The 13,843-nt window shown below is 43.4% G+C and overlaps 1 protein-coding gene across 1 annotated transcript; it reads left to right on the top strand.

Moving 5' to 3' along the window:
* The first annotated feature begins 771 nt into the window (after nt 1-771).
* On the top strand, nt 772-12,971 carry LOC142563731 (membrane metallo-endopeptidase-like 1). The gene is made up of 8 exons (XM_075674328.1): nt 772-851; nt 3,839-4,038; nt 5,525-5,725; nt 7,560-7,646; nt 8,308-8,435; nt 9,093-9,312; nt 12,146-12,244; nt 12,804-12,971. The coding sequence occupies exons 2-8, from the start codon at nt 3,859-3,861 to the stop codon at nt 12,912-12,914; spliced, it is 1,026 nt and encodes a 341-aa protein (XP_075530443.1). The 5' UTR covers nt 772-851; nt 3,839-3,858; the 3' UTR covers nt 12,915-12,971.
* Nucleotides 12,972-13,843: the final 872 nt, after the last annotated feature.

Genomic DNA, 13,843 nt, shown 5'->3' with positions numbered 1-13,843 from the left:
TGTACGAGTGTTATTTTACAATGGCATGTTTTTTTTTTCGTGCTTACACTGATCTTGCTTTGTGTACTCTTGAGTTCATTGTATCAAACATGTGCGTGTAGTTTCTGTGTAGTTATTCCTCTACCTCTAGGCCTATTATTGCTAGTTGTCATTATTACCAAGCATATTGAATTAAAGTAAATTGTAATTTTATATTCGGACCTCTTTATTTGCAGTTTTGTACTGCTTATTGAGTTACAACCGAACTGTTGTCAACTGTGCCAAGTTGGGAACTTGCATTTTCATTCTAAATGTGCGCAATCCGCTTGCCCGAACTCTCGACGGCTAAATTATTGTGTGTTCATGTAAAGGGGGGGGCCGAAAAAGCGTCAAGCATTGCTTGCCTCTTGTCTCGGATTTCTCTTAGACCATGTCAGAGGAAATAAATAAAGTAAGCAAAATTATAACCGTATTGCGAGTAGTAACACAAATTGTGACGCACGCGTTACCGTTATAAAGATTCGTCAGCGAAAATTACTTTAGCTCGAATCCGTCTTTTTTTTATTATTAACCAGAAATATTCGTCGTCAAGTTTGGTTGCGAACAGTGACGTAGCTGAAAGGTTGTTTCACTTCGTCTGTTGTCATCCTTAATTAATTTAATAACTTATCGCAGTGGGGAAGTCGCAACATACTGCATACGTTGCCACGATTTCCAATAAATAAATAAATAAATAAATAAATAAATAAAAGCTTTATATTTGCTTGGTTATCTTTCTAAACCAGGGATAATTAGGTGCCTGCCGAACATCACGGAAGCCCAAAGTGCAAGGGATAAAGCCGCCGTTACCTACCACGTGTGCTTGAACAGTGGTAAGTGCAGAGGCGGCCGATGGTTGATCGATTGATTCGTTGCGTGATTGATTGTTGTTGTTGAACGCCCCGCAGGGGTTATGAGAGAGACGCCAAAGCAGGCTGCATGTCAGGCATACGACATCGGTCTGTCGACCGATAGTTGCAGCAGCTCTCGCTGCGGTGTTCCAGTGGCTACGGCATTCTCCTGTCGAGCACGAGGTTCTGGGTTCGGTACCTGGGCGCAGCGGTCGCCTTTCAATTGGGGAGCAATGCAAGGACGCCCGTGTACTTAGAATTACGAGCACGTTAGAGAGCACCGGATGACTCCTAATTAGAACGGCTTGCACGACAAAAGAGAGAGCTCTGACATCGGAATTTGTGAATTGAATGTAATATATATATATATATATATATATATATATATATATATATATATATATATATATATATATATATATATATATATATATGTCGCTGCTTTGAATAATGAATCAAACGCCAGATACTTGTCATATGTAGAAAGAAAAAAATAGAATACGTCACTTCAATGCAAACGTTGGGCTATCCACCAAGGACACGATGCGATATTACGCTATTACGCCGAAATTGAGATAACAAATCTCTAGCCTGTTTAAGGACACAACATTCTTGATCAGATAATTGCAGGAGTATATGCAAAAATAATAATAAGATGCTCCCCATATTATCTTCGAAACTTGTGCCTCATTATTACTGGCCCGGTTGCCCCTGCTGAAACAGCATTCAGGACATCTTGCTTTAACCGATATCGGTTGTCCTGTACTATTGGGCCGTAAACGAATGTCCGCAAAATCCGAATATAAAGTTCTTGAATCGCGCAAGCGTTAAATATCCTTATAGACCCTTATACCCGTATACACCCTTATACACCCTTATAGACCCCCCCCCCCCCATAGGTCATTTCGAATATCATCTCGTTCTTAGTAAACAGACGAATAATGCAAGTCTGCAATGAAGAAGCTGCGTTTCAGTACTGTCGACAATTACAAAAACAGGCTTAGTTGGAAGCGGAAGTGAATATGGACTCGACAGTATTGTGTAGCGTGTAATAAAGGCGTTGTCATTACAGTGCTAGTTCTGTTGTGTTTGCTTGCTTGTCTTCATCCCGCCGTTCTGCTTCACCGTCAGGTATTATTCAGGGTGTCGTACAAAACTCGCGCCCTAATCGAGAACGGTACACCCGAACTAGAATTTTGGCAGGAACTGAACGCGCAACCCGACTCCGTATTATTGCAACGTGCCTGAACACGATACGAATCTGAAGCGAATCTGAACCGAAAGAAATATACTAATGGTTGTCTATTCGGAACAGAATGGTCAAAGCATGCAGGATAATACCGACAGTAAAAGATATCGATATTATTCAAGATAACTATTTGTTACTCTAAAGATACTCATTTATTTAAACACCAACTGCCACCTTCCACGTGACTGTGACAGTTAGAATTTGTGCATATAGGCAATCCGTCAATGTTAAACGTCTTGCTTGCCCACCACCCGGGAAGCTGAAGATGAAGTTTTCGGCGCAAATCCGGTTCAATGTAGCGAACCAGTTCGTGAATTTTCGTAAGTTTTCATTCATCCGAACCGGAACCAAGTTCTAAAACGTCGCACGTGAACGTTGTTGCTATTACTATACATTTATGGAAGTACGAGCTCAAGCATGGATATGTATGTGCCTGGCGCAGCATAAACTTTGCTGTTTTCCAGCTGTAAAAGCCCACATAACTATTGCGTTGCTCCTCGAGCGTTGCGGAATGTCCCACGCTAGGCGATACTTCACTGAACAACAAGACATGGCAGAGCTAGAAGGTGCGCCTATGTTCCACAAATATTCATAGTATCCCTTAAGATTTTTTTTGCTGAAGTGCAGCTTTAACAGAATTGTTAATCTGTTGTTAAGCTTCGTTTGTTTGATGGGCTCTTCCTCTCCCCTCTTTTTCTTTGAGCAAGTTTGCTTCTTTTACTGTCAGGTGTGTTGCTACCATTTATTTTGCTACATGAGGTATAGATAAGTTATCACTAAGATACAGTAATTCTTGCTGCCATTATTTTTTTTCCCGCCAATGTGGCTGATCTTTGGCATTGAGAGGTCCGATATGTTGCGTGAAGCACTACAAATGGCAATAAATCATCATTATTATTAATTTTATTAATGTTATATTACATATTCCCAACTGCCTTTTTATTTAAACATCAACTGCCATCTTCCACGTCTCTGCGACAATTAGAATTTGTGCTCATGGGCAAGTTGTCAGCGCACAGCTGCCATTTTCTCCATGCTGATACATTTCAAAAGCATGTTCTATTCTTTCTGTTTCGAGCTTCGTACTTTCTCACGAGCCTTCTTTCTAGCTTCACTCCTGACATGTCTTCTTCTAGTTTCTATCTACTTCAGCATATGTACTCTGTACCTCTTAAGTGTGTGTTATTTCTGCATTGTTGATGATTATGTAACATGCTTATCCAGTCTTTTATTGTGTTTGTTCTCGTCAATTTTTTTCTGGTTGTAATTGTTTTACATTTCCACCTGTTTTGTTTTTGTTTCTCTGTGCACCAGCATTCAGACCTCAGTGTTGTTCCTGGGCACGTTAAATAAATTACGATTATTATCATAACATATTTCGGAGTTCATTCCCTGTTTTATAAGTATGCAAACAATCATTGTGTATGATTAACTTCATTCCACGCCCGACTCCTCGTTTTTGTTTTCCTATTTGTTTTTCTATCTCACATTGTTTTGTCCACCACATTTGCCTTCTCTGTACATTTTGCCTTGCGCATTACTTTTTAAGCTCGAAGGCTCCGTAGCTGTTCCTGGGTACCATGATAAACGATTGATTGATTGATTGATTGATTGATTGATTGATTGATTGATTGATTGATTGATTGATTGATCGATCGACTCTCTTACTGATCACCGCATTCTTCTTTGTTCTGTTTCCATCCGATACGGTTTCCAACAGTGCTGAACGAAGAACAAGAGATGGCGGCCATCACGCAGGTTCTGGCCAAGAAGGGTCTTGATCGCTGGCCGCTTCTCTCGGCTGGTGCAGATAAGGCAGGACAGCCTCAGAGTTTCGACGAAGTGCTTCAGAAAACAGGGCTGTCCTCATTTTTCGAGCTTGACGTTGTGGTGAACAATGCTGGTCGACGCACCATATTGGTAAGAACCTCAGAAGAGCTCAAGAAGGGATGTTCTTGCTTAGTTGCGTATGCTGCAGCCCAATATAGGGCTATACCTAGGGCTGTTCGTACATACTAGTTTCCTCGAACGAAGCGCGTATAGAAATATTACTGCAGTGATTAAGAAAACATACAGGGGCATGACAGGCGCATGGGAGAGGGAAAGTTAGTCAAGCTGGATTGTGAAATGAAAAAAAAAATCACACATCTGAAAGTAGCGAGAAGCGACGAGGAAAATATCGTACGCGTTCCACAGAAAGGAAAGAAAAAAGGTTTCGCGGCTGGAGAAGAAAGCTCGTGAACATCAGAAATCGTGACACAACCACGGAATAGCTGTTAACACATATTTACTAATACGCCTTCCTTTTTTACTTTACAAGGACAATGTCAACCACCGTGGTAGCTTACTGGCTATGGCGTTGTATTATTAAGCTCGAGATCGTGGGTTCGCCGGCCGTGGTGACCACTTTCTCGTGGGGGCGAAGCGCGAGAACACTCGTGTACTTACACTGAGGAAACCACAAGTAGCCAAAATTATCCCGTAGTCCTTCCTTACGCGTGCCTCACTAGATCGCGCCATCAGATGGTGGCATTCCCACGTAAAACACCATAAATATATACATTTCTTTTTTTCTCTCAGGGAAAACGCTGACATTGCAACATTGAAGTCAGCTTTCGAACTACATCCGCGTGTGTAGCAGGAATCCTGAATCTACCGCTAGTTTCGGAATAATCGCGGCAACAAAATCAACCTGGAAACGTGTCGGTGTTGCGCTTCGATTTGTCCCGTAAATAAGGACACATATGAGGAATTACTCTCTGTGAGAAAAATAAGAGCCCTTCCTTCCTTTTGCTTCTTCTTTTTGACTTCTCCGCGTCGTATTGCGCGATTAGGGGAATCCCCCGTTGTCCTAGCGGTGCGCTCCCGACGACATGGCGGAACAGGTTTTGGCTTTTCCCAACGGACGACCGAACGGAAAGATCTAACTCTACGCCAAGTTCGAACCAACACTCTAGAAATCCGTTCGCGTTCCGCGCATGAGCTGGTATGAGGCGCTATTCGTGTAATAGTATCCAAGCCTATACAGGGCACCTTAGGCTTGGGTGTCCCCTTTCTAAAACTTCGCAATGACTGGCGTTCGCAGTAACACAAACACGCAGTAAAACAAACAAACAAACAACAATGACAACAAAAACAGCAAGCTTTTACGATGGCAATGTAGTTTGCATGACGCCTGTAAAGTGTCAATAGAACGTATAAGTGTATTGCTAGGGTACTTTAATTGCATTCTTTAGATACTTATTACGACCCTGAAGGGTCCCACACACGTGCGCAAGATTCTTTTCGTTCACTGTAGAACACTTTTGATGTTCACCACACGCCGTGCTATTGAAGGCTATACCGCTCTTAGTGGGAAAGTCGCCGTACGTTAAAGCTTTTGTTTTTTCGCTGCGTCCTATTTCAGCTGGGACCAATACCTTGGCGGGCGCGTTACTCCTGGCACTTCTTGGCCCTCCTGCGGAACTCTGCTAATCCCGGCGACGTGGAATCGCAGCACCGCAGCGCACTCAAGACCACGGCGAAAATGCTCAGGTCAGACGCATCGGACGAGCAGTTGGAGCAGTACGCAAACACGGTGGCGGAATTTCGAAACGAATGGGCCAAGGTACGCGCTCTTGCATTGTGCAGTCATTTCTAAGTTACCCGCGTATACGTTCAGTCACAGCGGTGGCTCGTCAGTGGCCATGACGTTCTGCTGCGAAGAACAAGGTCGAGCGTTCAAATTCCAGCAGCATGACTGAACGATTCGTGAAGTTTAAAATGGAGTTTTAGCGCGGGACCTCCTATCTGTACTGACACGGGAACGGAGAAATGGTTTTCTTTTGTTGGTAGCCACCGAACCGATTTCGTTGAGATTAGTGGCATTTAATGGGAAAGGTTAAAGTGTACTAACTGTAGAAATAATTTATTAATTGATGCCACAAATAAAGAAAGAAGAATGTTCTTGAAAATTGCGAAATTAAAATAGAAACTCAAGAATGAAGCTTACAACTTTGTAACGGGTTAATAAAGAAAATCAATGTCACGGTTCTATAAACTGCACCCGATTGTTCACCCAAAGCGGACAAAAAAATGCCTCTTAGGTCCTGCGATCATCTTTTCCAACAAACGCCGAGAGACACATTTGTTTGTTGCGCTGGTACGCGCTGAACATAAGTATTCTAACTCGACCAGTTTTCTTCTCCTCATGAGACACTCGTTATAAAAGAAGCATTCTTACAGAACTGCGACATCCGTTTATGGTGCAGCGTTACTGATTTGTAACCTTCGGGCATGTATTTTTTGAACCTTACAGATTGTCGGTGCTTTATGTATACGTAAAAAGTATGACTTCCTTAAGGAAGTTTCGCTTTAAAGCAAGGATTACAACCGAACAAAAAGACACATTTGAATCACAATAAACGCACCTCAAGCTCAGGCTAGTCAACACATCAAATCACATAAATGTACATCAAGTAAACGCATGAATTCGATGAGGCAGTTCTATGTCCTAATTACACCAGGAGAAAAAAAAAGAGTACCGACAGATTTTCGTTTCTAGCAGAGTCAGACTGCACTCGTCCACGATTAGCCGCCTCACTTTGTTTCCCAGGCAATTTAGTAAGTATTCGTTTTTGTAAGTATTAAAAACCGCTTTCCTATAGTTTGAAAAAAGAAAAAAGAAAGTCTGCGCTTGTGTGGCGATTCCAGATCACACAATTATAACATAACAGCACTGTGACTGAACTGTCCCTTCTTTGCTTTAACGCTAAAGCGTTAAGGAGCCCATGTCGCAGAAAATCCGGTGACGGCGTCGGTCGTCGCTTCGGCGAAAATATTTTTTTAACCACCCATACCCAGGGTCTCCATGGGACGCAAGGAATTTACTGAACTAATTGAATTTCTCAAGCTGCATGAAACACGGAAAAATCGTAAACTATGACTTGCACATAACATACATACATGATAGCTTTCGGATTGTAATTTGGCTATACGAGAAAACGTAATTCTCTTACGGGAAAACTCAAAGGAAACGCCTTTTCCAGCGTTTCTGCAATTCACAAATCAGCCGCGGCGTCCGCCATTTGCGCGCGGTTGTCTCGGGGGCCACGGAGTGGCACGCCCAGTTCCTTACACTACCTCCAGCTGGCGCTCGCCTCCATCGCTTCGCGGCCCACGCAAGAGGCCGCGTTTCTACCCGAAAGCCCACCTTCGTGCATAGCGTTCGCGGCCAGCGTTTCCTGGTAAACATTGCGGTTACATACGACCCAGTTGCCGGGAAGCGTCAGAAGCAGTCAGGGATCTTTGAATGCTATTGCGTTCCACTCTTAAAGGCGAGGCTTAACCATCATTAAATTTTTTTTATGTACCCCCCACTCTAATGCCGCAATGTGCTGTCGGTAACAATGTAGTGAAAAATAAAAAGAATGTTCTTCCCTTTCCTACCTTTCACTTTGCAGTTGCGAGAGGGTGCGATGACCGTGCCCAGAACGGAAGAGCATATTACACAAGCGACGATTAAAGAAATTGAGGAAAGAATATCCAATGTAAGTACTAAATAATAAACTTTCTCGTGCACACAAGGCACAGGAGTCAGAGGAGGATGGATACTTGAGGGCTGGGAGCGGAGTTAGCACTTGCGGCCCACTAGTACACGGGACTCTCCTTTGGCACGGTGGCATCGAAGGCGCTGCGTCATGGTTCCGCGGAAGTCTGCATAAACCTGTTTTATCGGCCCGTGACACACGCCGCGTATGCGAGCCTCAGCTCACCGCAAGAGAGAGAGAGAATATAATTTATTGATAGGAAAGACAGAGAGGTCCACCTGAGCTGGTGCGCTCTAGTCTGCTACCCTGCACTGGGGAAGAGGGAAGGGGAGTGAAAGTACTGGAATGGATGATGATGATAATAGAAGTGGTGAGTGCTTATGTACATGAGACAGTTGTCCTGCTAGTGCCGCTCGTCGAGTTTGGTGTCCTGCAAAAACTTCAACACTTTAGTTGCGTGCCAGGTGGATCGAAAACCGAGTTTGGCGACGAACATTTCGTTGTGCTTCTTAGAAACTTTCAGTGGCAACTCTATCGCAAGTACAGACTTGCTTTCAACGCGCCACGTAGTAAGGATTTCTCTGTATTATCCAAACATATGTAATGCCCTGTTTCCTTATTTTTTCTGCCCGCTGTTTCTAAAGTCGTTTGTTTTATTCAGGTGTCCTTGCTGAAGCTATTGAACAGCGAGTTCATAAAAGCCGGCACTACACTCCTCGAGAACGAGATGATACAAGTTTTTGCTCTCGATAACTTCAAAGGCCTTGTGGAGTTCTACAACAAAAATATGTAAGTTGATTAGATCTCAGTCTCTCTCTCTCTCTCTCTTTCACTCTTTACCCGCCGCGGTGACTCAGTAGCCACGGCGTTCCACTGCAGAGCGCGAGATCGCGGGTTCGATGTCCGACGCCATTTCGATGAGAATGTCATGTGAAAAAAAAAAAGCATTCGTGTTCTTAGATTTAGGGGCCCGTTAGCGAACACCCGGTGGTCAAAGCTGCCTTCTTTCAGGGGAGTTCGCGCCCCTACCGCAGCATCGGTGGAAGCATCTTTGACTTCTGTGACAGGCCTACATGCGCACACTCTGAAAGACAGTTCACACCACTTGGGACGTAATCTTTGTCCCGGCAAAATGATTGTCATCTGTCTTGTTTGCGTTTACTTACTTGAAAACCTTGCGCTCGCTACTTTCCTGCCAAGACTGCCATGTCACGCCGATAAAGCACTTGTCTTTCGTGACCTAATTGGATGTGCCAGACGCGCAGGGCTAATGAAAAGAAAGGCGCCCAAGGTAAATTGCAATTACTGTTATGGGCCAAGGATACGTCCAAAAGAGTGCAAACGTTCTTTTCTTTTTTATAGCCTATAGCTTCCGCAGCGTTACCAAATAAGCATACGAAATCGAGTATAGTAACCACTCGCACGCGTGCTTGCATTTCTCCCCAGGGTCAGCGCATTCAACAGTTTAGGCGCATACCAAGCCCACAACCTTCTCTGGCATTCTTCAAGAGCCTACCGGGACGCCCTGGCACGAACTCTGGGAAGAAAGGTCGGCGAATTCACAGACATCACGGGAACTTGCGAAACGCTGCTGCACGAACTGATGCCTGAAGTCATAAGCAGGCTCTACATAGAGAAAAGGTTTAATGAAGACGAACAATGGCAGGTGAGAGCTTGCACCAGCTTTGAACCATTTCAACGGTGAACCGTCTGACGTTTAGATTGAAAGAAAAAAATTCTCAGACTCCAGTGGCTTCCCTGACTCAATCGGGGCGTTTACGTGAACCTGACAAAAGCGGGTCGCCTGCCGGCTTGTCTGGTTGAGGTTTGCCTGTAGCGCTCATGTACACGCTGACCAATCGGGCTGAACGGGCGTTGGGTCGGGTTGATCCAGCCCGACCATTTTGAAGCATGTCAGTGCGGACGAGTCTGGTCGACGGTCTGCATCCAGCAGCGATCTAAAAATAGACGTGTTGTGCTTTGTGTCGCCTTGACTTAGGCTGCCGCAGCGATCTCGACCCGTCGTGTACGAGTTCATGTGAGCGCTGGTGAACCGGGCTGGTTGAACGCGACTTCTTACTCGACCTACCCCTGTCGTGTTCAAGTAAACGCATAGCCAACGACTGCAAACAGCAGTTATATGTGATAAAGGTTTGCAGTCACTGACCAAGTCAAACGAAAAGAAAGACGTTTCGGAACCCGCACGGGTTCCTTGTTCATAATGAGGCGGACAAGACGAGCAGTGGCACATTAAAGGCTAAGTTTGTGATGTAATGACTGATTGCAGATGATTGGCTTCTAGTGCGCTTGCTCAGCATGCTCATACGTCCGGACATCACATTGTTTGGGACAACGCGGCAATTTTAGAAAAAGAACGAAATCTGACAACGCGGCTTCTGCTTGAGTCATCCTTCATCAAACTGACAACCGGGACCATGAACCGAGCAGCAGGAAACATGCCAATCACCTACAATCAGTCATTACGTCACAAACTTAGCCTTTAATATGCCATTATAATCGTCTTGTCCGCCTCATTGGGAACAAGGAACCCGTACGGGTTCCGAAACGTCTTTCTTTTCGTTTGACTTGGTCAGTGACTGCAAACGTTTCTCACTTCAATGTTTGACCAAACGAATTTTCGTGGAAACCTTGACTAAGCAGTTATATGTATAAGTTGTTTTGTTGATATTTTGTGCGCGAAGTTAACCTGCGCTGAGTGTTTGATCGTGGTTCACTTTTACTATATAGATTTGTGTGTACGGGTGTAGGAGCGTCTTTAGTTTAATAAGGCGAAAGCCTTAAGTGGCTCATACCACCGATGGCCTTGAAAAAAGAACCCGTCGTCCATTCCAGTGGTACAAAAGCAATCATGATCAGCAATCGCTCGTACCCCCCTAAGCAAGCAAGAACTGCGATGGCTCATCCCTCTCGCAACGCAGAGGTTACAAGCACTCAGCAAAGTGAAGCGCACAGTGTATACATTCATTGGAATGACGCATACAGATTACAGAAAAGCGACGTCGTAGTGGAGTGGTAAAAATCATTATCGGTAAAAAATTGAGTATATTGTATTCTAAAAGATCTGTTATAATTGTATTAAAACCGTTGATGAGCCACAACGGCCAAATTAATAAAGATACCTTGCAATCTGAGACGTCACACTGATGTACCGGCCCTGGCTTTTTCGGCGCGATATTCAAAGAAACTGAAATTTGGCCTTCATTTTTTTCTAGGAATCAACCTATTACCGCAAGATAAACAAAAATAGAGTTATTCAAAAATAATTCATCAGCCTAGATTGATAGGATGTTTTTCTGCCGGGTCCCTTTAATATTAGGCCGAAATTTCGGCGCCGGTTTACGTCAACGTGACGTCACATATTTCAATGAATTTCTCTTTTTTCTTTTTTTTTCGTATTTGGACAGCTCCAAACTTCTCCAAATTCTCCAAACTTAGTGTGTTGAGTCTTTGGTTCCTTTAGAGCGCAACATAGCGTTTGCTTACCTACAAATAAATAAGTGAGCCGAGAGTTATACGCTGTCAAAATCTATTCATGCACGCAGTTGCCGAAACATCAGAGTGGCTTCACCACAAATAATTCATTCTTGAGTCTTTCCAGCCTTTGCGAAGATTAACTTTCACGGTAAGGTGCTATTTTATGAGCGTGACTGACTAAAAAGATTTAACCTAATTATTATAGCTATTGAGTCTCCGTTTAACGTTTGTGTCGTTTTATTGTACATACCGTGCCTGAACGAAATTGTGACGAACTAAAGTAATAAATAAAGAACAAACTAACGCATCAGCCTATGTTCTTTAGCACATGAAAAGGTGGATGGCAGTAAAAGAGCGAATTTTTTTTATTTGTTCCGAATCATAACAAGTATGGCGACGCACTACAAAAAATTTCAAAATAAACGCGTCTTCATTCGGCGTCGTCAGTTTACCGTGGGTCGAAGGTCAAACCATCTTCTCCGATAGAACGCTTTGAAAGACATATCTCGATGTTCACCTAATGTTTTATCGTCAATTAATAAACTTTTATAACACAACACCAGTGATACATGAGCGAACACGCCGAGTGAGATTTCAGAGCCCTCAGCCGCTGGTAGGACTTATTGCTTCAATGCAACAAAAAATAATACAGTGAACAGACAATAAACATATCAGTCGAGATGATAATGGCTACAAACACCACCGCAACCATTTTCAGTGACTAACGTGGAAATTTTTCTAAAAACACCCACTTAAAGAAGATTATACAGGGCGGCCAGTTAATCATTAAGTAAACGCAATTTTAGCTGTAGTGTACGAATATGAATAGGCATTGGTTGTATCACTAGTTACGTAAGCGAACTCCACGACGACATTGAAGAAAAAGATCGCTACTCTTTTCATGATTGACATGTACATTTAACGCGAGAGCAACGTGAGTTTGTTACTTCATACCCCGAGGTTTTTTCCTCGTGCGTTCGACAACCTCCCACAAATCAATGCAGGCGAGAAGCGTTTTGAACGCAGTCGGGAAAGCGTGCTACGAGAAAGTGATGTTTCTTCCGTGGGCGGATCGGGAAACAAGGCAACCGGTCATGAAAAAGGTGGGTACACGCTTCGACTTCCTTTCATCGTATGGCGTCAACACGTTTGATAAGTGCAGTGCGTATCGGCAGGACCTTCGAACGAGATGAACAGTTAGGCCCTTCATTCAAAACGCTAACCAAGGCGGGCCCCAAAACTATTCCCGTCTTGAATTGCTGGCTGCCGAATGACTATTTCGTCACTCACATTCTTCCTAATGGACATGTCTTTATTTAAGTCGCACAACTGCTGTCGTTTTTTATTTTTCGGAAAGTGACGCGAGTTTTTTTTGTCACCCATATTGCACGATTTCTGCATTTTGACGCTCTGAATAATTGCCTATTTTCTCCCGTCAGTTGTCGCCATTCCGAAAAGTGCTTTTTGTTGCAAGTGAGACTTCGTTCACGACGACATGCGTGGATGGACATTATATAGAGCTTTTTACGGTTACATTCTAGCGAAGCGTTCTTTGTTTTGTTCGTGACCGCCGTCAATACGTCGAACGCAACTTGACTTTCCTTCAGATTCGCGACGTCCCTTCCCCTCTCGACTCCCTCTTTTGCTTCTTTCTTTTCGCAGATCTGGAATATAATGCCTTACGTTGGTTATCCCTCCTGGCTGCTGAATACAAGCTTTATAGATGGACTATATGAAAAGGCGAGTTTCTTTAAATTGAACCTTTCTAGTTAAGCGACTTGTCTAAAAAAAAAATTGGCCTCTGTACTCACGAAACAACATTGTAGAGCGAGAACCCCGAAACACGAAAAAAAAAAAGCGCGCGAAAACGCGGCGAAAGCGACGACGTTGTCACAACAAGTATATGACACACTGCAAGAAAGAAAAACAAACAAAAAGAAAGTAAGGTTATATTTTATGGCGGACGAGCGTCAGCTGTTCATATCGAACGTTAGAAAGGAAGATCGGGATGAATAATGCTAATCTGTAGAAATTCTACGCATACACAGAATAAACGAAATCCCGGTCGTAACATAATCTAATGCTAAGAAATTTACCACAATAACAAACAGCACTGTTTTGTGGTATTTTTTCGAAAGAGCCACGATAATAAAAAATAAACTATAAACACCAGATTAGGAACTATATGAAGGGGCACCAACAAGTCGTTTTTACTGGCAAAATAGGCTTAGTACGTCAGAAAAAAAAAACTCAAAAACGAGAAATAAGATACAGGTGGCGACGCCGCTTTGAAGTTCCCGCATCATCGCGCCTTGAAGTAATGAATTTTCATGGCACTTGCTCGGGCCTTATTCTTTGTCGGCAAAGATTAAACAGAATCTTTCCTATAGAAGAGCCGTAGGCTTAACTTGGCAAATTTCAATCGAGAATATTTACTGAGCCCGCAACGGGCCCACATAAAAAGAATGTACTTTGAAATCTCTGAAGCCATATAAACGTACCGGCGCCTACAGATTTCGGAGCGATATTTAAGGAAAATGGAACTTTGATCTACAGTTCTTTAATTCAATCTGTTGCAACAAAATTAAGAAAAGTGGCGTCTTGAATGAAGAATTCATTGTAAAACGATTTACATGATTGAGAAGGCTTTTTGCCTATAGTTCACACCCTTACGCCCTTACGGGTGTAAGGGTGTGGGTTAC

This window comes from Dermacentor variabilis, chromosome 11, assembly GCF_050947875.1.
Source record: "Dermacentor variabilis isolate Ectoservices chromosome 11, ASM5094787v1, whole genome shotgun sequence".
Classification (NCBI taxonomy): Eukaryota; Metazoa; Arthropoda; class Arachnida; order Ixodida; family Ixodidae; genus Dermacentor; species Dermacentor variabilis.
The sequence above is the reverse complement of the archived record's forward strand: the minus strand, read 5'-3'. Positions and strand labels throughout refer to the sequence as shown.

What these genes read in the sequence shown, in the direction of transcription:
- LOC142563731 (XM_075674328.1), top strand. Translation starts at nt 3,859, where the DNA reads ATGGCGGCCATCACGCAGGTTCTGGCCAAGAAGGGTCTTGATCGCTGG. An exon ending in CTGGTCGACGCACCATATTG is followed by an intron (nt 4,039 to 5,524) that starts GTAAGAACCTCA and finishes GTCCTATTTCAG; the next exon opens with CTGGGACCAATACCTTGGCG. An exon ending in GGCAACCGGTCATGAAAAAG is followed by an intron (nt 12,245 to 12,803) that starts GTGGGTACACGC and finishes TTCTTTTCGCAG; the next exon opens with ATCTGGAATATAATGCCTTA.